This window comes from Symphalangus syndactylus, chromosome 4 (genome assembly GCF_028878055.3).
Source record: "Symphalangus syndactylus isolate Jambi chromosome 4, NHGRI_mSymSyn1-v2.1_pri, whole genome shotgun sequence".
Taxonomy (NCBI): Eukaryota; Metazoa; Chordata; class Mammalia; order Primates; family Hylobatidae; genus Symphalangus; species Symphalangus syndactylus.
The window spans coordinates 71,769,897-71,796,054 of NC_072426.2; the positions used below are offsets into that span (position 1 = coordinate 71,769,897).

Consider the following 26,158-nt stretch of genomic DNA (forward strand, 5'->3'; position numbering starts at 1 on the left):
CTACATTCCTCTCCCTGCAAGAAATCCCTTTTCCCACTCCAAAAGCCCTCTTTACTTTTTAAAGCTGAGCCCTAATCAGTTTTCCATTCTCGAGTAGGTTGGAATTGTGTCTCCTTTCTCACTCCACGGTACTTCAAAAAGTAAAAATAAGAACTAGATAACACTATTAAATGTTTACTCTCTGCTAAGCACTAAGCCATGTGCTTTGCAAATGTCACATTACATTATGTCACTATTATTTCCATTTAAAAGGTGAAGAAATTGAGGCTTACTAAGGGCAGGTGAGTTGCCCAACACTACACAGCTCGACCTGACTGAGCCAGGATCCGAGCAGAGGTCTCTTCCGACCCCACAGCCAGAGCTCTTGGTTTCTTTGTTTTGCAGTAATGGAAAAAGGTCTGTAGCTTTTGAAAATGATGTCAGTTTTGCTCTCAGATATTTGAATAACTCTAGAAACAACTAGAGCAATCTCTCTTTATTTTTTTTTATTTTATTTTTGTCTTTTAGGGACAGAGTCTCTCTCTCTCTATTGCCCAGGATGGAGTGCAGTGGTACAATCATAGCTCACTGCAGCTTCAAACTCCTGGATTCAAGTGGTCCTCCTGCCTCAGCCTCCCAAGTAGCTGGGACTACAGGCACATGCCACTGCACATAGCTAATTTTTTTTTTTTTTTTTACTTTTGTAGAGACAAGATCTCACTATGTTGCCCAAACTGGTCTCAAACTCCTGGCTCAAATGATCCTCCTGCCTGGCTGCCCGGCCTCCCAAAGGCTGGGATTACATGTATGAGCCATAGGGCCTGGCATCTCTTTTTGGATTTGTTTTTAACTAGGGGAATAACAGCAGTCCCCGGGAGTGGGGGATGGTGGTGGGAAATGTTCACTTCATCAGTTCTGTCAGCAACTATCTTTTCTCTAACATTCTTTTGGTGCTAGAATTATTCATAACGATGCCCAAACTGGCCACATGCCTTCTGAATGGATGAATATACTCTGCACTGCATGAAAAGACTTGTGAATGTCTAGTTGAGTGCTTTAAAAGAGAGGCAATTATGGCCGGGCCTGGTGGCACATGCCTGTAATCCCAGCATTTTGTGGGGCCGAGGCAGGCGGATCACCTGAGGTTGGGAGTTTGAAACCAGCCTGAGCAACATGAAGAAACCCTGTTTCTACTAAAGAAAATACAAAATTAGCCGGGATTGGTGGCACATGCCTGTAATCCCAGCTACTTGAGAGGTTGAGGCAGGAGAATCGCTTGAACCCGGGAGGCGGAGGTTGTGGTGAGCCAATATTGGGCCACTGCACTCCAGCCTGGGCAACAAGAGCAAAACCCCGTCTCAAAAAAAAAAAAAAAAAAAAAGGGCGATTATTGTATCCTGAGCTCAATAAAAAGCATAAATAATTACAAGCGCTCTTACATTTTCAGGCGACAATGAAATTACAGCGTTTGGTCAATAGGTGTCTGTATGCCAGGAACCTTCCCCCACAGTCCGTGTTCTGGGCCTATGAATGAGGAAAGCTTCTTGATTCAAGGGACCAGCCTCACTGTGCCCTCATGCATGCTGGTGGTGGATATTAATGCATTTTTCTGTGGCTTCTGGGTATTTATTTAGTAAGCCGTACTGACGTGCTTGAATAGAAATCATGACCCCTGGTGCAGTAATCCCAGCTACTTGGGAGGGCAAGGCAGGAGGATTGCTTGAGGCCAGGAGTTCAAGACCAGCCCGGGTAACATAGTGAGACTGCATTTCAAAAAAAAAAAAAAAATTGTGAGCCTTAGTTGGGGAGACTCTCATGGCCCCAGCCTACTTCATGCACCTCTGGGCATGCTAAGGCCCTCCTGGCTCTGGCCCACCTGTTGTTCTCTTCCTGGTCTTTGGCTGGTTGTGGCCACCTCATGGACATGGCATGAGTGTACACTTCTGACAACGATAGGAAGCTCTCATTAGTGGCCCCTCCTGTAGGTGCTGTTGGAGAACAGAGTGGAGACTTTTTACTGCCCCCATTTCCTTTCCTTGAATTTATTTTCTTTATTTTTTTAGAGACAGGGTCTTGGTCTGTTGCCCAGGCTGGAGCGAAATGGCACGATCATGGTTCACTGCAGCCTCAACCTCCTCTGTTTAAGTGATCCTCCCGCCTCTGCCTCCTGAGGAGGTGGGACTACAGTCTACACCACTATGCCCAGCTAATTTATGCATTTTTTTAGAGATGGGGTTTTACCATGTTGTCCAGGTTGGTCTCAAACTCCTGGGCTGAAGTAATCCTCCTGCCTCAGCCTCCCAAAGTGCTGGGACCACAGGTATGAGCCACCGTACTGGGCTAGATTTTTTTTTTTTTTTAATTGTTTTTGGGCTTGCATTAGACACACAGATAACCTTCCTGGAAAAAAAAATGAAATTCATCCCATTAGGTTACTGACATCCCAAAAGGCCTCTATGTCAGTGTCCTGTTCTGTCGATCTGCTGTTAGATCAGCTGCCTGCAGTTCCTCCTCCAGTTGCTCCTCAGTTTCTTGGCGCATTTGTAGCTAAGTATATCCTTGCACTCATTAGGACCTCTTTGCAAATTGTTTTTTTTTTTTAAGTAAATATTTGAATGGCTGGTATAAAATAGGAAGTAGACACCCATGGGAGCAAAACAGTAAATATATAAAAAAAAAAATCTCGTTTTTAGGCTCAATAAATCTACTTTGATGTGTCTATAGATTGTATAAGGACACTGATACTTTTAAAAATTAGATTGAAAATCATATTCTAAACTACAGGCATAATCTACGGATTTGTATAAAACGATACAGTGTAAGTTATAATAAGGGTTTTGGTTTGTGAGTACAGCACATCTGAATGTTAAAATACTGTTTTAGAGAAGTAGGATCGTTCTGGAGTAAATAGTTAAAGCTGACTTGCTGTGTCTCACACACAGGAGAGAAACCAATTGCCACGAAGCATTTTGCTGTGTGGGTAACCCTCCGGGAAGTTTGGTTTTCTCACAGAGTGTAGCGTGCTGCAGATTTGCATAAATCCCAGTGGATTGGGTCACCCGCCGGGTGCCCACGGATTGAACCCGAGACCTGCACTGTTGGAGGCGAATCGCTGGAAGAATGTTCGTCTGAGGAGTTCAGTGCTGATGTTGCTCTTTTCCTTCCCAGCGGCAGAGTTCGGGGAGCCCACTTCCGAGCAGACGGGGACAGCTGCTGGGAAAACTGTTGCTCCAACCGCAGCCCCCGTGTCCTGGAAGCCCCAGGATTCTTCAGAACAGCCACAGGAGAAGCTCTGCAAGAATCCATGCGCGATGTTTGCCGCTGGAGAGATCAAAACGCCGACAGGGGAGGGCCTTCTTGACTCACCCAGCAAAACCATGTCTATTAAAGAAAGGTAATGAGATTCGGTGAGCGAAAAGCAACTCTCTCGGGGAGGGGCTCACAGCTTGCTTTTAGAAAATGATCTGGGTGATGGGCAAAGAGATGAAATCACACATTCAGCTTCTAACGGGGCTGTGCTGTTGTCCTGGAGTAATTCTAGGAAGCTGAGGTGTTTGAGATTGAACTGCCTTTGCTCGTGAGCCTGGTTTGGTAATGACGACAGGGCCGGTTCCAGACTCAGATGAGAAAACAAACAGAAACAGACTTCTGCTTTATTTATTTGCTTCCACTGTCCCAATGCCTTTTACAATATTAAATTCTTGGACTATCTAGTGACAGGAGCTGAGCTCTTGGCTCTTCCCCTGTTAGATGCACAGGGTTCATACTGAATGCACAAACCACTTGTGACTTTGTGTAAAATATGTGTAGAGGGAGTGAAGATAAATTTACATACAGGGCATACATCTTTGGGCTTGGAATCCAAGTTTTGTTTCCTTTACAGATTGTAAAATGGATGACTTTTCTGAACTGCATTTAGAAATTGTATGTAATAGCTTGAAAGATTGCATTTCAGCATCAAATAACACAGTAGCCTAATTTCTTTCAAAAGAATGACGTAGGGTGCAGAGGAATATATTTAAATGAGACAGATAGAGAGAATCGGAAGTAAATTACCTTGGGGATGTGTTTTCCTTGTGAACATTTAACCACAGTTGAATTAAGCACCAAAAGATACAATAGTGGGAATAAATTCAGGGTTTGATGGCAGAATAGGGTGACTAAATAAAAATGTACTGTACTCAGGTGATGGACAACCTGAATGCCCTGAATGGGTCTCTGTGCATTGTATATGTGTAACAAAATTTCTCGTGTACCACATAAATTTGTACAAAAAGGAAAAAGTCTTCAGTAGGAAAAAAACATGATGGAATAATGATAGGAAAACTGGGTGAAGAAAAGTCGTGTCAACTCCATATTAGGAGAACCATTTCCCGCACCTGTTCCCACAGTTCTGCCAGCCTTGACCCTTCCTTATACCTGCCACCATACAGAAGTCCGCATGCTTTTTTAGGCACTGACCATGCGTATTTTTCTAGATACATTTCAAACTGCCTAAGACTATACCAAACCACAACGAAAAGTCTTTTTTTTTCTTTTTTTTTCTTTTTTTTTTTTAGGCAGTCTCCCTCTGTCCCTCTGTTGCCCAGGCTGGTGTGTAGTGGTGTAATCATAGCTCACTGCGGCCTCTAACTTCTAGGCCCAAGTGATCCTCTTGCCTCTGCCTCCACAGTAGCTGGGACAATAGGTGTGCACCATCATGCCTGGCCAATAAAACAAACAAACTAACTAACTAGCAAACAAAAAAAAAACTCTCTCTAGAGATGAGGGTCTCACTATGTTGCCAAGGCTGGTCTCGAATTTCTGGTCTCAAATAATCCTCTCACCTCCGCCTTCCAAAGTATAGAGATTACAGACATGCACCACCACACCTGGCCCTTCTTTCTAGTCTTAAGCCAAGCTTCTTGAACATTATTTATAAAATAATAGATGCCATATTTTTCAACTGACAAATGAAGAAGATTGTTAAACCCGATTTACTCTCTCCTTTACTTACTTGAGATTCATGATAAGTTAGACCTGGCAGGCTGAGGGGCATAGGGAAGGGGCAGAGGGGTCAGTGCAGTGAGGAAAAGGAGGTCTTCAATTAGGGAAGCAGCTGGGCCTATTGAGGCTTGAAGTTCTCCTCCACGAAAACGGGGCTCAAAGAGAGTTTCATCCCAGAAACCCAAATATTGATAACTGGTTAGGTGAGGAAGAAGAGAAATCATTTAAGGAAATTAACAATAAATATCACTTATACACAAGTTCTGATGTTTTACACATGAGAAAATATCCCTGGGGTATTCCCCAGTGGGAAATACTAATATCATGCCCCCTTCTTTCAAAGGCTTTTAAAGGAGCCTTCGCATCTTTGGGAATATTCTGTCCATTGAGACTTAGGACTTTTGATGAAGAAGTCCTGTGTCTATCCACTAAGCAATAATTCCTGATTTACTTGCCTGTCTTTTGGTAAATTTTAGTTGATCTGTATTTTTCTGAAAGTTTTAATCCTACTGTAAAATTCTCATTTTTAAAAGTGAGATACTGGAAAGATGCAGCTTCTTAGCTTGGGCTTTGTGGACATCTAAGGCATTCAAGGATGGCTGTAAAGTTTCTGTGAATATCCTGGAAGTGCGTTCAGAATTGAATGCATGAGCACGCACACCTGCTGGCTGGCAGAAGCCATAACTTAATCATGGTTTCCAAGAGATCCCTGAGCCCAGTCTGTTCAGAATCATGATAGAAAGGAATGCTTGATTGATATTCAGCTGTTCAGTTTGTTAAAATACGTTTAAGAAAGGACAAGGGACAGCTTATTTAGCAGCTATGTTTGTAATAAATTACACTAATGCAAAATATATTGCCAGTGATCTTTTCCCCCTTACCTTGACAGTACTTTTATTTGTACTTTGCTGGAAATAACTAAACTACATATTTTATTTATATTTATTTTTTTTTTTTTGAGATAGAGTTTCGCTCTTGTTGCCCAGGCTGGAGTGCAATGGCACACAGCCTTGGCTCACTGCAACCTCCGCCTCTTGGGTTCAAGTGATTCTCCTGCCTCAGCCTCCCAAGTAGCTGGGATTACAGGCATGTACCACCACATCCAGCTAATTTTTGTATTTTTAGTAGAGACGGGGTTTCACCATGTTGGCTAGGCTGGTCTGGAACTCCTGACCTCAGGTGATCCACCCGCCCCAGCCTCCCAAAGTGCTGTAATGACAGGCGTGAGCCACCACACCCAGCCTAAACCACCGATTTTTACAATTTATCTGTGATAGCTTTTTCCTAAATGAGACTTTAATCTCTCCCTTTTGTGAAAATGAAATAATGACGCTTAAACTATTTAAAATAAGAATGTTATTCCTACATTTATTTGGGCTTTACTTTTCTTCCTTGAGAAAGAAATACATAAAATCATAGGACCTCCAAACTTTGTTCTAACCGCCTCTGACTGCCTCATTTTACTAAAGGAGGGATTCGGCTCCGGTAGCTTCCAAGGCCACATAGTGAGTAGAACTGACCCAGCGGCCACATCTCCAACTCTCTCCTGGTCCATGGCAAGACTGCGGTGTGCTCAGATTAGTGTTAGAGCAGCCAACCTCGTGTGCTCTAACCAGGAGAATACGGTAAAAGGAAAGAAATTCCAGCTAGACAGCAGTGTTAGAAAGACACACCCTCTTTCTTCATGAATTTTCTCAGTTCATGTGCTCTTAACATGGCTTATTTCAAATTACACATCCACATTCACATTTCAGAGACTCAGAAATAGAGCCTGGAATTTACAGATTTCCTTCATCGTTTTTTATAAATGGCTATCCCCACTAAAGAGGGCAGGTCTATCTTCTTCAGCCTTGTTCCATCAGTCTCTTCCCTGTCCAGTGCCTGACTATATTGAATGCTCCATGCTCAGTGCTACCCAGCGTCACGGACTGCCTTCTGCATTTTGCACATGATACCTCATTTGATGTTGAAGACAGCCTTCAGAAGAAAGCAATGTTATCCCCACTTGTAGACAAAAAGTGGAGAAATTAAGAAATTATAGGAAACCCTCCACACCCTCCTTTTTTAGAAAATGTTTGCTGCTCGAGAAAATATACCAAAAAGTTATTTTTCTGTTTTCATCTTTTCTGACATTGTGAATGTCAAATTTGAACCATAACCAGCATAAAACATAGGATGCAACTGACTTTTCCCACTGGATTAGTACAATCATTGTTTTATAACTGTCTAAATTATTTGTGTTTAAATTATCCCTGTTTGGGAACTTCTTTGAGAAATATTGTGAATTAAATAATTCTTACGTTATTTAGGGATGAAATTGCTTAAAGAGTACATTGGGCCTTTAGAAATCTTGTTTCCACAATGTCAGAAACAGTGGCATCTGAGCTTTCATATTTGGCGAAGAATATTGGAAAAGAATAAAAGAGCCATTGTTTCACTTTGGGAAGTTGGTGGCGTGTAAGGACTTGGTGGAACTCCCTGAACTGTTGCAGAATCCACTCACGCCTCTGTGGAGTTCTGCCCTAGAGGGACCGGCTGGAGGCTCCTGTGTTTCCTGCCTGCTGGCCCCCGCCCCAACCATCCACCCTTCCGTATCCCACCCAGCCAGAGGCTGTCTCACTGTCTCCACAAACTCCAGGTTCTTACCTTGTAGCTGGGAGATATCAGCCACTAGAGGTCCCCAGATTTATGTGGGAATAAGAATAGAGATGCGATTCCCCTTTGCTCTCTTTCTTTCTTTCTTTTCTTTTCTTTTCTTTTCTCTCTTCTTTTTCTAGGCAGAGTCTTGTTCTGTTACCCAGACTGGAGTGCAGTGGTGTGATCATAGCCTCAGCCTCCTGGGACTCAAATGACCCTCCCGCTTCAGCCTCCCAAGTAGCTGGGACTACATGCACACACCACCATGCTCAGCTGATTTCTTATTTTTATTTTTTTGTAAAGACAGAGTTTTGCTCTGTGGCCCAGGCTGGTCTCCACCTCCTGGCCTCAAGCGATCCTCCCATCTCAGCCTCCCAAGGTGCTGGGATTACGGGTGTGAGCCACCACACCCAGCCCTCCTTTTCTGATGTTTGATTTGTCTCCCACTTAAAAGACACTTTAGTTTGTTCATGTCTCCAATTTGTGAACCAGCCAAGACTAAGATCTAATATAAGTACTTATGTGTGCTGTTCAGCCCTATCTGAGATCTGTGGGGTGCCTGCAATTCTCTAAAATGAAGGGAAAATTCTAAACAAGAAGGAGAGAAAACACACCTTATTTAATATTAGGGGCACATGGTTGTCGTGTCTCCTGTTTGACCCAGCCCTGTCGGCTCTAAGCCTGAAGTCCTTGTTCGTACCAAGCAGGGCTTTCAGGCCAGCATTCTCTGCTGGAATAGTGTGGGCTATGGAAGAGGAGGCATCGTTTCCCTGGGTGTCCTGGCAGGCACCTGTCATGGTGGCCCTGGGCCAGGCGTCGGGTGAGCTGGCCAGTATCGTGCCTCTCCCTGGGTTCACACAGCCCAGGCCAAGCTGCTGCCCAGGCTCCCAGCATCACAGTCCTGCAAACAGCACTTCGGCTTGGCAGTTGTTAGAAGCGCTGACAGTTGTTTGAATTGCACCGGTAGGAATTTATGTCCTGCGTAGACCCAGACGTCGGCTCCTCGACCCTCTCAGAGCCTGGCGGTCTGCGGTAAGCCGGAGGGCTGTGAGCTCACAGGAGGAAGGAACACATTTGGGAAGATCTCCCTCCCTCCTCAGCGTGGTGGACACCAACGAGGAAATCGAAAGGGACAGGAAGAACACACTCAAGTTTTAGTGCGTGTTATTTTCGAGTTATTCATCAGGTGCTCCTTAGGCTGGAGGCGAGGGCTGGCTCCAAGTGCCAGGTGGGCTCCATGGAAGCACAGTTTCTTCCAGATTATTCTGGTTACTCTGTAGTCTTCGGTAACCCTGCCAGCACATGTAGAAGCAAAATTTCAGGGTTTTGGAATGGAGGAATTCTTTGGAGGCCATCCCATGGTGGGAAAAACTTTATAAGAAAGCCAGAATCCTATGCCATTCCTAAAATGGTGTGGCAAAAATGTGTCTGGTCAGCTAATGTTCTACCGCAGTGAAACAAGCTACGCACAGGCAGGCAAGGGCTGCAGTCACGTCTCTCTGCCCACTAACATCCAGTGTGACCTCAGTCAATGGAATTCTTGACCCGGATGTACCCATGTTTCTTGTCCGTCAGAATGGGAATAACAATTCCCAGTGTCCTAGGGGTCGCCGTGCAGATCGGCAGAGTATAAGATGGACGAGGCGGTGATCTCAGATGCCACAGCTTGTGTTTTTCTAAGTCAGTTTTAGATGCCACAAAGCAACCACCAGGGAAACTGTCTGATGACATAGGTGCTGGTGTCCTTGCCCCAGACTTTTGAGAGCTTCTTTTTGAGAAGGTCTTCAAAGACCGGAGCTCATGACTTTTAATGAACTCAACTCAGGAAGATGAATTTGATCTTTTAAAAATTCATCATTTGGATCCAATCTGATTAACAAGGTGGATGTTCAGGAGGAGTAGCTGCTGGCCTGCGTCGAAGGTGAAGTGAGAGAAGCTGGTTCTGAGGCCAGTTTGCAGGGAGAATACCAGTGAGATGAGTGCCTGGCTCCATAAGATGATGAACTGGAAGGACTTCTCATTTGGGTATTAAAGTGCTGGCATGCTTACTTTTTGAAAGTCTCATTTGTTGATGCTTTGAAAGCTCAAATACAGCATGCAAATATGAATTTCTTTTAATGATTTCATTTTGTGAGATTATTTCATTAGAATAAAACTGACTCATTCAAAATAATTGGAGAAAAGATGAATCATAGTCATTATATAGTATGAAACGATGCAGATTAAAACTCCTGAAGGAATTTAGACTTTGTGTCCAAGCCCATGAACTAGCTTTTGTAGCATGCAGGGTGTTGTTAAACATTCGAGAATTACAGGAGTTAGGACTAAATGAGACCTTGACCCAAAGGGATCTGCATAAGATTGATAAGGCAGCCTTATCCCAGTTCTAGAGAATGAGCACTTGAGATCTTATCTGCTGTCACTTAGCAGAAAGAGGAAAACAGAAAGGAAGTGCGGAGAAGGAAGAGATTGAGGAAGGGGACAGGTCCAGAGTTCGAAGCTCCTGCCTCCTTTGGGGGATTCCTTTCTTCACGGCTTACTTCCCATTATTTGACTGAGTGAGTAGGTAAGTACAAGGTGTAATTGTGTACACACATGTAGATGTCACTGGATTCTTAAATACAACAAAATGTGTTTTCTTATTAACTTAACAAAACATTCATCATAGGATATATCTCATCCCATCTCCAAAACAAATGTTTAATGGGAATCGGGAAGCTTGCGAGAAGGGCTGTTGGAGATCATCTGACCAGTTCCTGTTGTGATAGATAAGGGAGGGAGAACCGAGATACTCAAAGGGAGTTAGTGGACAAATTGGGACCAAAGCTGATGGGCTGCTTAAAAATACACTGTTGTCTGGGCTAGGTGTCTCATGCCTGTAATCCCAGCACTTTGGGAGGCTGAGGCAGGGGGATCGCTTGAGGCCAGGAGTTTGAAGCCAGCCTAGGCAACAGAGCAAGACCTTGTCTCTACCAAATAAGAGATTTAAAACTTAACCAAGCATAGCGATGCACACCTGTCATCCTAGCTACCCGGGAGGCCGAGGTGGGAGAGTCACTTGAGCCCAGGAATTTGAGGCTGCAGTGAGCCATGATTATGCCGCTGCACTCCAGCCTTGGTGACAAAGTAAGACCTTGCCTCTAAAACAAATTTATAAAAATGAAAAATACGTCATTTATGGATTATGCATTAGTGATGTTGAGAAGACCTAGCCCATCAGATTCAGCACAGAGGGAAAGGGATCTAGTTATTTGGTTTTTTCCCTACTCTTTAAATTGTTTGAACAGCAGCTCAAATGAGTTTAATGATCATCACCTTTTTTGTTTTACCTGTTATCTTTCCCATGTTTGTTTGTCCAATGCAAATGCTGAAGATTTCTTCATTCATGGCAATACGGTTAGCTGAAACAGCCTCATGTTTGTGAAAAATAACATAAAGTGGGCTAGGTAACAACCTCAGTTAATTAGATTCTTTTTTTGTATATGTCTTTCCTGTGAGGAAAGTTGAAGTGATTTTTTAAAAAAATGAGTTGGTAGAAAATAGTTTCTGTTTAAAGAAGACAGATTAGAAAGACCAAATTCATTTGTAGGAAAAGAACAAGGCGTAGAATACCTGAGGAGAAACAGTCATAAACATCAAATTTTACCTGTAATTGAAAGGGATGATATTAAGAGACTGTTAGTGCCTCATGGCTTTATGTTTTTAAGCCCACGGCTGCATTCTTTTTTGCAAGTAGGAGCTAGGATACAGCTTTTGTCCTTTCATGTTATTTCACCAAGTGACCAGAAGGCGTCGCTAGAAGACATTTTTTCTCTGAGGACGGTTCTCTTGCTTTCAGCCTAAGGGCAAGGAAAAACATTCCTTGGCTGGGATGATGGTGCATCTTTTATTTAGCAAGTCACATTTCGGATCTGTGTTTCAATCAACTGTAAAATCTTCGGGGCCATCTTAGAAAAGGGACCTTATTATTTTTCCAGACATGCTGTCTTCAGAATAAATGAAATTCAGAGTGTTAAAACGAGGTGACTGTGATCATGTCTTGGCCAAAGGCTTCTCACATACCTAGATTATGGTTCCATTACAAGGAAGAGTTTGGTGCTGAACTCTTTGTGGCTGGCATGTTTTCCTCCTAGACTGGCATTGTTGAAGAAAAGCGGGGAGGAAGATTGGAGAAACAGACTCAGCAGGAGGCAGGAGGGCGGCAAGGCACCGGCCAGCAGCCTGCACACCCAGGAAGCAGGGCAGTCCCTCATCAAGAAGGTAATGTTCCCCGTGTTAGGAAAAGCCTTCAGACTAACATCGCTCTTGGAAGTGCATCAAAGAGACAAGCATGTGCCACCTAATTCCTACTCCGTGAAGCATTTGTGTATTTTTGCCCTTAGGGTACACACTGAGAGCCTGTCACAGAGCAGCTAAAATTGGGCAGAAGGCTGTGCCTGGAGATGTTTTAGAACCAAGATCAGCAACACACACACACTGCGTCAGCAAGCAAGTGCCTCAATTTTAAAGTGTGGACTTTTTCTTCGGTTTAAAAACTTTCTTAAACGAAGTCCGGCTTTAGAATGTTATTAAAACCTTTATAATGAAAAAAAATTGAACATCTTTAAGTTGCATATAAAATATGGACTTGATTTTCCTAGGTAGATATTTTAAACTTAAGTATAAAAAGTAAGGGCTTATTTGTGGTTAAAGAGTATTTAGTTCACCATTTAAGCGTGTTTCATGAGTAGCTATGCCTTTTATTGAGAATGTACAGTAATGTATGTTATAAGTTGAAACAAAATTAGGTAATGCATGGTGATCAATACTAGCAAGCATTTCATATGCAAAAGTATTGATGAATTGTTAAATCACAGATGTGGTGATGACCAGCTTTTGACCAGGTAGTGCACACTTTCGAAACTGATGGTGACTTACTTGCTGGCTGGCCCTACAATTGCAAATGCACTTTCTGGCTGGAGGCGAAATGATGCACCAGTGATGTACTCCCTGGTCACTTTCTAGGATCAGAAATCTTCAAGTAGAAAAGAAAAAGAATGCTTTCAACCAGATGATCCCCAGGCCCCTTCTAGCTCTAAAATAAGTTAAGCATCTGTGAAAGGGAGAGATGATGAGTGTGACTTTCAATCATTAAGAAACTTACATAAAAATGAGATGTTCACATAGAAGTGTGAGTCAGGAGTTCTGACACTATTTCCTCTGATACTTCTGTGTCTTCTTAGGTTACACTGGAATGGCGATTTGAATTCTCTTCTTTGAGACATACATGGTGTTAAAGATAATTTAACTAAAGACATTTAACCCTCGGCCATTTGTAAAATTCTCAAATATAACTAGATATTGAGAAAGTATACGCATGCGCATATTTTTCACACACTGTGTGAAATTCAGATTTCAAAAATGAGATCCTGAAGTGAAAGAAAATCCACCTGTCAAATAATGTGTCCCCGGTACTCACAAACTTTATTTAAAAGAATCTTGAAATCTTTGCTTCAAAAACAACTTTAACACATTCCTCATTAGCAAACCTGCCATGTCCTGGCACCAAGCAGCGCCTGGCCCCTTGTCCATCATTTTGGAAGGTGCAGAGACTCCCTGGCCCGTCAGGAACTGGGAGTCCCAGAGAGCCAGTGGAAATTTAAATGAAGTCAAAAAGCACAAAGCAGGAGAGGTTCCTGGTGAATAGTGAAATAGGCGCGCTACCCCCTTAGAAGAACAGAGGATCACCCTAGGTGTGGAAGCCAGAAGGCTTTGAGTGGAGGATGAGATCGGAACCGCGTGAACGCGGGCTAAGGTTTTTAGAAGGCAAGAGAGGCCAGTTGACTGCAGTTGCCCTTGAGGTAGAAAACCCAGTGACCTGAAGCCCCAGGGCTTCCAAGCAGGCTGGGGCTGGAATGGGAAATGCTGCCTCTGGGCACGTGGAGGCTGCTGTTTCTGCAGACACTGAACTCTCCCACTCTTCTCAGTGGCCTGCTTCCCTTTGGCTGGAGACAATAAGCTCTTTGAAGTTAAAATAAGCGGATCTATTTTAGGCCTTTGTAGCCCACATTGGGCAATCTCAGGTTCTGTTGAGGTCAGGTGTTTCTCAGACGGCCTCTGACAACCCCTCAGTTCATTCCTTCCCGAGGGCTGGCACTGTTTTCAGTCACCTGCTGGCTGTGCTCAGATGTGGTGGGTGAGGCGCCTTAAACCTGATCTGTCTTAAGGGAGTCCCCAAATAGCTGAGGAGGCTTGACATGCCCACTGCTTTCGGGGTGTCTGAATGCTGCCTTGGAGAAGGACAGACAGTCATGACACATGGGGCCTGAACAGGGGCACTTGCTGCACGGAATAGCTCTAGCCTTGCTGATGGAGAGGTACCCTGGAGAGCAGGTACCGGAACCTTCCATCTTTAGCACCAAGGGCAGAAAGGAGCTGGCGTTATGGTCAGCTCATCACGCCCTTCACGGTTCCTGCGTTCCTTTTGTGTGCTGAGAGCCTGCTGCCGTGAGTGTGCAGTCTGTGGAAATGTAGAAGAGACAGGAAAGAGAGGGGACTCTAGAAGTTCCTTCCACTGCCCCTATGAAAATACATGCATCATGGAAGTCAGCACCGTCTTATAAAAATAGAATGTGTGCCACATAGGTCATTTTGAAATTTTCTTGGAGTCACATTTAAAAATACATTAAAGGATGCCTTGAAAAATCTATAACTGTTTTGTCTCTGTCAATGGATTGGTCCCAAAAGAAAAACATATTTGAGGTGCTCTAGCCAGCATCTCATTTTTTTTTTTTTTTTTTTTGAGGCCAAGTCTCGCTCTGTCTCCCAGGCTGGAGTGCAGTGGCACAGTCTTGGCTCACTGCAACGTCTGCCTCCCTGGTTCAAGCAATTCTCCTGCTTCAGCCTCCTGAGTACCTGGGACTACAGGCGCCTGCCACCATGCTCGGCTAATTTTTTCTTAATTTTTAGTAGAGACGGGGTTTCACCATGTTGACCAGGATGGTCTCGATCTCCTGACCTCCTGATCCACCCGCCTTGGCCTCCCAAAGTGCTGGGATTACAGGCATGAGCCACCGTGCCTGGCCCATTTTGGGTCTTTTATATTAAGATTTATATTGGGGCTGGGTGCAGTGGCTTATGCCTGTAATCCCAGTACTGTGGGGAGCCAAGGTGGGAAGACTGCTTGAGCCCAGGAGTTTAATACCAGCCTGGGCAACACAGTGAAACCCAGTCTGTACCCAAAAACACAAAAAGTTGCCAGGTGTGGTGGTGCACGCCTATAATCCCAGCTACTCGGGAGGCTGAAGTGGGAGGATTGCTTGAGTCTGGGAGGTCGAGGCTGCAGTGAGCCGTGATCATACCAGTGTACTCCAGCCTGGGCAACAAAGCAAGCAAGGAAGGAAGGAAGGAAGGAAGGAAGGAAGGAAGGAAGGAAGGAAGGAAGGAAGGAAGGAAGAAGGAAGAAAGAAAGAAAGAAAGAAAGAAAGAAAGAAAGAAAGAAAGAAAGAAAGAAAGAAAGAAAGAGGAGGGAAGGGGAGGGGAGAAGAGTGAGGGGAGGGGAGGGAAGGGGAGGGAAGGGAAGGCCAGAGTAACTCATTTCACCAGAGAGAGAAAAATGAAATTAAGCAAAGTTTCAAAGAAGTGGTTTGGCAGGATTCTCTGTTACAACTAACTTTCGGTTATGTATTTATTTTCACCAAATAGTTATTTTCAATTCCAACACCATTTCGGCTTATTTGGCATTAAGACATACATGGTGACCACCCGCCCAACTTTTGTGAAGATAGTCATCCAGCGAATCAGACCTTTTCGAAGAAGCAAAAACCCTTCATAGACTTGGCCATTAAAACCCCATGTCTGTTTCTGAGTTCCAGAGGGAACTGGTTACCCTCCTGTGCTTCAGCAGCTGTGAGGTCAGTGTATCCAGCTCAGATCCATGACAGCCCCAGAACAAGTGCCTGAAATTTCAAGAAAGGTGAATCTGCACATTTATATTCTCAGTGTCTGCTGCCATTGAAATTCCAGATTGTAATTCAGGAGAATGAAGTCACTTTAAAGTGCGAGGATGGGAGAGAGAGAAAGGCTGATGGAACACTCTCTAAACTCCAGATGATCATTCTGCGGTCAGGGAATGAGTTGGCCTGAGGTTCACATCACCCTATTGTGTGAGCACGTGCATGCTGCTGTTTGAACCCAGGCATGAAATACTTGAAGGTGATTGCGATGCCCTGACGAGGCTCTTCTCTTCCAATATTCTGTCATGTTCCCTGTTTGTTTTAACCTGTAGGAAGAAGGAGGAGTTGCGGATGATAGTGCCATTTCTAATCTGCTTTGGGTAAGCCTGACTCTAACACAGGTGTCCTCTCGATGGTGGCCAGAATTACACTTTGTGTGGGTGATTCTGATCCTGGGTGGTCCCTTCGTGCGCCCGCCCTGGTGCTTTTCTTATCTCCAGAGGAGACACAGCCTTTGTCTGGAGTGGGGACCTGAGCCCGTGCCCTTAAACTATTTTTTTTAATCATGTAATGAAAATACTTTAAAGAAGATGATATTTTCTGTTAAATGTGAAAACTGTCAATGAAAGTCATGGTTCCTCTCTCTGTAACTGACAATCTTCCATAAATTAACTCATTTAATTACTGCACAAAGCTGACTCGGGTATATTTACCGCGCTTGTGTGGATTTACTTTAGCATTAGCATTCAAGGGAGGACTCTCTTGAAAAGAGAACTGAAATTGCAATGAGTAAATTAACATCCTGTTAGAAAAATCATTGTTTTGTCTCTCCCTCCCCCACGTCCCTGCCCTGCCCCGCTCTGATAAATCTTCTCTTTTCACCTTAAACCCTCTTGCTTTGCTCTGTAGGAACCCGTATATGCTTCTACTTATTCTCCTGCTATCCCTGCTGCCCATAAATACCTGTCTTTTGTGTTGATTAATCGGGTGAGGAAAAGCCGCTTATCTTAAGCCTTACTGCAATTTCTGAGCTGCAGGGGAAGAACTTCTGTTTAATTGGGGGAAATAATTTCTTTGCTACATTTCACTGTGAAAGAGGACTGTGTGTGTTTCAGTACGATTGTGTGGGTGTCCATGAGTGTGTGTATCTATAAGAGAATGTCTGTGTGTACCATTGGCAGTGTGTGTTTGTGAAAGTGTATCTATGAGAGTGTGTGTCTGAGTAAGTGTGTGTCTATGAAAGTGTGTGTGTATCTATGAGTGTGTTTCTGAGTGTGTCTGTGAGAGAGTGTGTCTGTATGAGTGTGTCTGTGTCTATGAGAGTGTGTGTCCATGAGATTGTGTGTGTATCTATGAGTGTGTCTGCTGAGTGTGTGACTATGAGAGTGTGTGTGTGTGTGTCTATGAGAGTGTGTGTGTGTCTTTAAGTGTGTGCATATGTGTGTTTAATTGGTTCTTCATATATTTAGGGTCAGTCACACACACACTGATCCTTGGTTCAGATTTTCAGGTGGACTTGATGGTATTAATTCACCTCATAGTCAGGAAACTGGTTTAAGAGGAGAGTGTCCCCTTTCAGCCTCCAAGCTTGGATCCTGAGTCAGGAGCCCAGGAGACGCCGCCGCGTTCTTCACTCCAGCTCAGTGAGGATGTTGTCCTGCTCAGTTCATAGAGGAGGAGGATATGGTGGAGGTGGTTTGGGGTGTGGAGGGACAGGGAGGAAGATTCAGCTAGGGGAGGCCCCTCCAGTGGCCCTATTAAAGAATCAGGAGGAGCTGGTTCCAATGGCCCTATTAAAGCAAGAGACCACGGACCCCCTCACCCTTCCCTCCATCCTCGCTGTACTAGCTCTGAACCCCACCCCGGAAGGGAGACTGGGCCTGGGCTGAGCCACTCTGTAGGTGAATAACATGAAAAATGAGAACAGTTGTTTTTTTATTTCCCGGTGGAATGTCCTTGGTGTCAAAACAGCTCCGCTTTTCCATGAATGCCAGGCTCCCATCTCCTCTCTGCAGGGCTTTGCCCCATCACTTCCTTCTAGGGCCTCTGTCTCCTCCCTCTAGGGCCTCTGTCCCCTCCCTCTAGGGCCTCTGTCCCCTCCCTCTAGGGCCTTGCCTCCGCAGCAAGACTGGGGCTTTCTTAGCTCTCGGGTGGCCTCTGACAGTGCCGCGATGGGCCTGCTCCAGCAGCACCAGCAGTTGTTGAATGAGCGGCTCAGGGTTTCACATGCGAAGCTGACATAGAAGGTGTCTGGGGTCTTCCCGTCATCATCTCGCCTCTTCACAAATGGAAACTCCCCACTTCTTCTCCCTGGGGCGGCCTTTCCCGCACTCTCCTGGTTCCTTTCCCCGAAGCTGGAAATGCTGGTTGTAAGAGCCCAGGCCCCGCGTACCCAGCCAGTGTCCACCCCAAGAAAGGGGCTGAAATGTGGAGCAAACTTCCTGTCCCATCACGAACGGGAGAAGTGAGCTTGTGTTTCTTTGAAATAAGTCAATATTAAACTTTAAAGGAAAAGATTTATTACTGAAGTCTTTAAGTGTATACAGTCGGCCCTTCCTCTCTTCCGGTTCTGCATCCAAGGATTCAACCAACTAGGGATACTTGGGAATAAAACCAATAAAAAAGAACAAAACAACAATTAAAAATTAAAAACCAATACAGCAGAACAACTATTTACATAACATTACCTTGTATTAGGTATTATAAGTCATCATGAAATGATTTAAAGTGCACGGGGGGCATGTGCACAGGCTGTGTGCAAATCCTACATCATTTTATATCAGCGACTTGAGCATCTGTGGATTTTGGTATCTGTAGGAGGTCCTTGAACCAGTCCCCCGTAGACACTGAGGGACAACTAGATATATCTCTATATCCATATATGGATATATATGTGTATATATATGTGTGTGTGTATATATACATATATATCCATATATAGATATATATTTTTTTGAGACGGAATCTCGCTCTGTTGCCAGGCCGGATTCCAGTGGCGAGATCTCTGCTCACTGCATCCTCCACCTCCCGTGCTCAAGGGATTCTCCTGCCTCAGCCTCCCAAGTAGCTGGGACTACAGCCATGCACCACCATGCCCAGCTAATTTTTTGCATTTTTAGTAGAGACAGGGTTTCACCATGTTGGCGAGGATGGTCTTGATCTCTTGACCTTGTGATCTGCCGCCTCGGGCTCCCAAACAGTTGGGATTACAAGCGTGAGCCACTGTGCCCGGCCTGGATATATTTTTTAGAATGTATTTTTTTGGAGCAGTTGTAGGTTCACAGCAGAAAGCACAGAGTTCCTACATCATCCCTGCCCTCCCACACAGCCTCCCCAATTACCAACATCCCCCTCCAGAGTGGCACATTTGCTACCACTGATGAACTTACATTGACACATCATTATCCCCAGAGTTAATAGATTATGTTAAAATTTACCCTTGGTGTGGTCCATTCTCTCGGTTTTGACAAATACATAATGACATATGTCCACCATTGCACTATCATACGGAATCATTTCCCTGCCCTGAAGATCCCCTGTGCTCCGCCTGTTCATCCCTCTCACTGCTCAGTCCTTGGCAACGTGTAATTTTTTACTGTCTCATAGTTTTGCCTTTTCCAGAATGTCATAGAGTTGTAATCATACGCTATGTAGCCTTTTCAGATAGGCTTCTTTCATTTAGCAATATGCATTTAAGATTCTTCTGGCTGGGCGTGGTGGCTGATGCCTGTAATCCCACTTTGAGAGACTGAGGCAGGCGGATCACAAGGTCAGGAGTTCTAGACAAGCCTGGCCAAGGCAGTGAAACCCCGTTTCTACCAAAGATACAAAAATTAGCCAGGCATTGTGGCGGATGCCTGTAATCCCAGCTACTCGGGAGGCTGAGGCAGGAGAATCGCTTGAACCAGGGAGGCAGAGGTTGCAGTGAGCAGAGATCATGCCACTGCACTCCAGCCTGGGTGACAGAGCAAGACTCTGTCAGAAAGAAAGAAAGGAAAGAAAGAAAGAAAGAAAGGAAAGAGAAAGAAGAAAGAAAGAAAGAAAGAAAGAAAGAAAGAAAGAAAGAAAGAAAGAAAGAAAGAAAGAAAGAAGGAAAGAAAAGAAGAGAGAGAGAGAGAGAAAGGAAGGAAGGAAGGAAGGAAGGAAGGAAGGAAGGAAGGAAGGAAGGAAGGAAGGAAGGAAAGAAAGAAAAAGATTCTTCTATGTGTTTTTATGGTTTGAAAGGTTTTTTCTTTTTAGTGCCGAAGGATACTCCATTATCTGGGCAAGCCACAGTTTATTTATCTATTCATCTACCGGAGGACAGTTTGGTTGCTTCTAAGTCTTGGCAGTTATAAACAAAGTGCTATAAACATCCATGTGCAGGCTTTTGTTTGGACATAAGTTTTCAACTCATCTGAGTATCAAGGAGCATGATTGCTTTATCACATGGTAAGAGTACGTTTAGTTTTGTGAGAAACCTCCAAACTGTCTTCCAAAGTGGCTGCACCATTTTGCATTTCCACCAGCAATGAATGAGAGTTCCTGTTGCTTCATATCGTTGCCAGCATTTGGTGTTGTCAGTGCTTGGGTTTTTGCCATCCTAATTGATGTGTAATAGTGTCACTTTGTTTTCATTTTCAAATCCCATCATTAGGGATTTGCAAATTAGATATTCAGCATATTTTCATATGCTTATTTTCTATCTGTATATCTTCTTTGGTGAGGTATCTATTTAGATGTTTTTCCCATTTGTTAATCTGGTTGTTTGTTTTCCTATGGTTGAGTTTTAAGAGTTATTTGCATATTTTGGGTAACAGTCCTTTATTAGACATGTCTTTTGCAAATATTTTCTCCCATTCGTAGTTTGTCTTCTCATTCTTTTAACAGTGTCTTTTACAGAAGTTTTTAATTTCAGTGAAGTCTGGCTTGTTAGTTATTTCATTCAAGGATGTTGCCTGTGCTGTTACATCTAAAAGCTAATCATCAAACCCAAGATAATCTAAATATTCTCCTATGTTATCTTCTAGGAGTGTTATAGTTTTGAATTTTACAGTTAGGTCTTTGTGATCCATTTTGAGTTAATTTTTGTGAATGGTGGAAGATCTGTACCTGGATCTTTTTTTTTTTTTCACATGTGAGTGTCTACTTATTCCAGCACTCATTTGTTGAAAACAGTATCTTTTCTTCATTCTATTGCTTTTGCTCCTTGTCAAAGATCAGTTGACTATATTTATATGAATCTATTATTGAGCTCTCTATTTCATTGATCTATTTGTTTATTCTTTTACTAGTACCACACAATCTGGATTACTGAGGCTTTATAGTAAGTCTTGAAGTTGACTGCTGTTGGTCCTCCAAATTTTTTCTTCCCCTTCAGTGTTATGTTGGCTATTCTGGGTCTTTCAACTCTCCATGTAAACTTTATGATCAGTTTGTCAATATGTTCAAAATATTTTGCAGGGACTTTGGAAGTGCATTGAATTTATAGATCGAGTTGGGAAAAACTGACATCTTGACAAAATTGAGTCTCCTTATCCATGAACATGGAATATCTTTCCATATATTGTTAAGTTTAAGGGAAAATAACATTTGCCAAAGACATTTATGTTTCATCACTTCAAAATTAAAATTTCAAAAAATTCTATATTTTTACTTCTGACCAGTTTTTCCCAGCTGAATGTAAATATTTTATATACTAAGTATGTAGCACTAGCACTAGCTCATCTGTGTTCTCAGAGGTCAAGTCACTCCTTTTCTTTCCTCCAGCAGTACTGGTATCTTAATGCTTAATAATACAGAGGTTCAGAGAAGAAAATAGAGCATTTAAACAGCACACAGGCGCTGTCTAAATGGACTGTTTGTCTCTGTGTCAGGCTTCATCCTGAATTCTCTTCTTTCTCTCATGCTTCAGGGCTGTACCAGAAGAAGATTTCACTTTATTCCCTTCTTTTCATCTTAGGAGCTGGTAGATGGTGACAGGACTGGAAAACAGTTACTTCGAGGTCTGAGCCTAGACCCATGATCTTCATCTTTTGTTCAGGCTACTTGAGGCTGTATGCAGTGACAAGGGACTGAAATTTCTCTTAAGGAAGGGGCAAAGCTAAATTTCTTTCACAGTGTGTAGAAATCGAAATGATGCTAGCGTTTTTGAAAACTGAAAAGTACAACTTTATTACTTTGACCTTTTTTCTGTTGCTTAATATGTGCTCTTATCATTTCTTCCTTTATAGTTTAGTTTAATTAGATGTGAATAAGATAAAAATTTAAAAGTCAGATCACAGTATTTTCTTCCCATGAAGCTCTCCAGTTTTGGAGGAGTTTTACCTTTAAATCTACCCTAATCCTTATAATATGCCTTAGTTGTGCTCCCTCTTGTTGGATCACATCCCTGTGTGAGAAACATTGAATGAGATTTGCTATGATTTCTCAGTCGATGTATAAAGACAGAAGCAAACCCATCAGCAACATCATGCAACCTAAAAGCATTCATGTTAATTTATTCTTTGCATAGTTTCCAGCTGTGACCTATCAAGTCTCTGACCATCTTTAAAAGAAGACCGTCCTTTCTACCTGTTTCACTACCTTCTATACACACACACACACACACACACACACATGCATACACATACACAAATACTCATTTTCTCCTCCACCCTCTCCCTCTGCCTCTCCCCACTACATTCATGGGATCTATCTTTGAAAGAATAAAGGACAGATGGGGTAGAGGTTTCTGTTCAGATTCTTCTCCAATTCTCTCTTACGATTCCAGTCAATACTCAACATGTATTGGCTAAACCTGGGAAATGATACAGTACTTATTACTGTACATTTGTCCTTCTCTAAACAAGGAAAGAAAAAATTAGAAGGAAAAAACAAGACAATAATGAAGAAGCTGAAAAAAAGCAAATGGACAAAGATATCCATCTTCTTTGTTTTCAAATTTTGAGTTCTAAAATAGAAAAGCAACTTGTGATAAATTTTTATTAAATTCTTTGGAATAAAAACAGCCTATATATTATTTACCTCTTCACAGAGCCATGTAAAGTCAGATAGCAGGAATTGGGGAGCTGTAAGCCAACCCTACTATGTAGCAATGTTAAGTAGAAATTTTTAGAGAAGCAAAAACGTTTATGTTTAATATTATCATTTAGCAGAGAGTAAAAATTACTTGTTCTTGACATAGATCTGGCAAAGAAATGGAAGTTTAAATTCTAAATGGTCATATTGTCCCAGGGTTCATATCCATCATGTGCATGAAGGGCTCTGGGGGAATCCCAGTGCTTTGAAAAACAAAATTGTTGACTCAAGGCCACCATCTTTCTGAGTCACCATCCACACCCACTACCCCACCCTGGACTGTCAAGATGCCTGAGATAATTCACCACAGAGTTGACTAAGTGAATAGTGAGTCACCATAGTGATGGCTGGACCTTTGGAGACGCCAACTTTCTTGGCACTTGATATGTTTCTTGGAAATATTTGAACCCAAGTGCCATCTTGGTTTGATTAAAATTCACTCCTGAAACTTCATTTTCAAAGAAAACGTACTCTCTTTGTTGAATTTTGATGAGGTCTTTTGGGCAAGTGAACCTCATCGTTTATTTAAAAAGGACACATGATTCAGAGAGTTACTTGGAATTAGGGGCTTCTCGCCAATCATAAGCAGAAAAGTTAGGGTTTTAAAAAAATCAGTAAATCTTAACTTTGATAAAATGTTAAACTTATAGAAAAATTTCCATTATAGGCAGAGCACTTTCATAACCTTTACCAGACCACTCATCGTTGACACTGGCCCCCCTCCTTCACTCTCCCTCCCTTCCTCACCTCACTGTCTTGCCTTCTCTTCCCCCACGTCATTTTTCCCACCCCAACCACATGCCAGTAGTTTGGAAACACTGTGCTCCTCTACCTTTCAATATTTGAGTGTGTATTTCCTAAAGCCACAGATATTTCCTCCCATAACCACAATATGGTGGTCAAGATGAGGAAGTCAATGTTGATACAATATTTGTCTGATCCACATCCATCTTAAAATTGTGTCAATTTCCTTCAATAATGCCCTTTGTAGCCCCCACCCCATCTAGGATTCAAGCCAGGATCATGCATCGCGTTTGGTTGTCATATCTCTTTAGGAAAAGGTTTTTAACCTAATTTAAGTTGGCAGGGACCTCGAAATCACTTCTGGCTATGAGGGCTTTATAGAAGAATCCTGTGAAAGAAAGACTGACCACTTAGATGATGGAGACGTCCACGTTCATAGCTTAAACCAAATCTTCCCAGTGCAGACCTGGTTTTGTGCTGCTGGAAAGGAAGAGAAGGCGTCTTTCCTCTGTCAACCCCCATTATTCCAGGGCGTTAAGAAAATGAACTGTCCCCATCTCCACTCTCTGCCTGTCCCTCCTGAATCAGGAAGTTCTCTCTCGTGGGTCAGTTAAGGGAAGTGGTTTGCCATAGTGAGGAGAAACGGCACCAGGGAAGAGAATCTCTACGATGGGCTTCACTTGGGTCTCTCCGAGTCCTACCCTGTGTCACTGCGAGGCCTTAGGATCACACCGATCCACAGTGACTTCTTAGCCCAGGAAAACGCCTTAGGAAGGCAGAAAAGCTGGGGGACCTGCTAGAAGAAGTTGAGTAGTGCTCAGAAGTAGTTTGAAAGCGGATGCGCTAGCAGCAATCTGGGGAACCTGCTAGAAGAAGGTGTGGAGTGCTCAGATGTAGTTTGAAAGCAGATGCACTAGCAGCAATGGCCTTCCTCGGGTCCAAAAGACAGGGGAAAGCAAGAGGCCAAAGTCAGGAGGCCATTACCTGCCCCCAGAGCCCCTTCCAGAGGAGACCTGCAGGTGACAGCCAGGGACGTGCCTTCTGCTCTGGAGGGGGCACCTTTCCACTCTTCCTTCCTTGGCATTAGCTCCACAGCTCCTGTGCTTCTCCCCCGCTCCCCACCCAGCCCTGTGCCTCGCCATAGACAGGGGTCTTGTGGTGCAGGGAGGGACGGCTTGAAGACCGGAAAAGCAAACTCTGCCGGCCAGCGTTTGAGGACCTCCTGCCCTGGTGTCGCCCGCGACCTCCACATACACTCTTCTCCCCAATACACATCACTCAGTGGTGTGAGCCCTGTCCTCTGCCTCCATCTCTGCTCCTCTCCCTCCCTCCTCAGCCCCATCTCCCCATCCCAGGCCTGTCCTGAGCCCCTCCTCCTTTCCTGATGCCCTTTGAGTCTCCTGTAGCTTCTTCCCCTTCCCCTCCTGCCACATCCCCAACCGCAAGCCTAATGAGCGTCACCAAAGGCTTGGAAATGGAAGAAGCAGATCTCTCCAGAAACTTTCCAATTAGAAACTGCTGAGAGCATTTTAAGTAGAAATGTTACTGTGCATGTAGGTTATGTCTTAGCATAGTTCATCCTCAACATCAGATGTCTCACAGTTTAAAGCCACTTCCGTGGGCTCTCCTGGTTGCCTACCTGCCCGCAGAACATCATGGCTGCAGGAAAAAGCAAGCAGAGTCCCAGAAAACCTTCTCCTGCCCCTTATTCCTAACCAGCGTTCCCTGTCTCTAACTGGGCAAGTTCCTTGTGTGCTCACATGGATAAAGTTTTCTAGGTCAATCGTCTTCTTTGTGAGTATATAGGGATAAAAATCTCCCAGTTAACCAAGTTTAACTAGCTGGGTTAAGACAGAGAAACTTTAAAACCCTGTAGAGTCCAGGGCATGAAAACAATCTATTTTTAATTGTTTGTGTTTACAAAGGATTGTTTTGGTGCTCCAGTGTCCCAAACCAGCAAGTCACAGGACAAAGGTGTTCATCTAAAGTTTCAGTATCGCCAGTGGTGATCTCCCACCCAACCTGGACCTAAGAAAGCCGAGCCCATTTCAGATAGAACATTTTTGAACATCTTTGGACAATATACTTACTCCTCTGTCTACCTGCTTTTTTCACTCACGAAATGCTGCAGGCTGAGATCCACACCACTGTCATTTCTCTCTCCTGTTTTCTCTTCTGTACATTTATGAACAGCGGGTCACAGAAAGTCGAGAGAGCCAAATGACGATTGAGGAGAGGAAGCAGCTCATCACTGTGAGAGAGGAGGCCTGGAAGACGAGAGGCATAGGAGCAGCCAACGACTCAACCTAGTTCACTGTAGCTGGCAGGATGGTGAAGAAAGGTCAGTGTGTGTATGCACGTGTGTGTGTCTGTGTGTGTGTGGTGTGTGCACAATGCACACATGTGAGCACACTCACCCATGGAGGGCATGGTGGTACATGATAGCTCAATTTAAAAGAAGAAACCATGGTCTCTTTATTTTTTTTAAGAGACAAGGAAGGTCTTGCCCTGTTGCCTAGGCTGGAGTGCAGTGGCTCAATTATGGCTCACTGCAGCCTCAAACTCATGGGCTGAAGCAATCTTCCCACCTCAGCCTCTCTAGTTGCTGGGACTATAGGTGTGCAACACCATGCCTGGCTTTTTAAAACTTTTATGTAGAAATGGGGTGTCACTGTGTTGCCCAGGCTGGTCTCAAACTCCTGGGTTTAAGTGATCCTTCTGCCTCAGTCTCCCAAGTAGCTAGGACTACAGGCGTGAGACACCCTGCCCAGGCTTGTTTAAAAAGTTTTAAATTTACTGACGTTCTGTACATGTTTTTT

The 26,158-nt window shown here is 43.7% G+C and overlaps 1 protein-coding gene across 1 annotated transcript in view; it reads left to right on the forward strand.

Annotated features, from left to right (window-relative positions):
- The first annotated feature begins 3,151 nt into the window (after positions 1-3,151).
- Positions 3,152-26,158, forward strand: part of LOC129480098 (supervillin-like) — a 53,401-nt gene continuing 30,394 nt past the window's right edge. The window contains 4 exon segments of the mRNA XM_063638005.1: positions 3,152-3,373; positions 11,736-11,862; positions 15,869-15,916; positions 25,533-25,684. Coding sequence (XP_063494075.1) covers positions 3,291-3,373; positions 11,736-11,862; positions 15,869-15,916; positions 25,533-25,684 — 410 coding nt within the window. The 5' untranslated portion in view covers positions 3,152-3,290.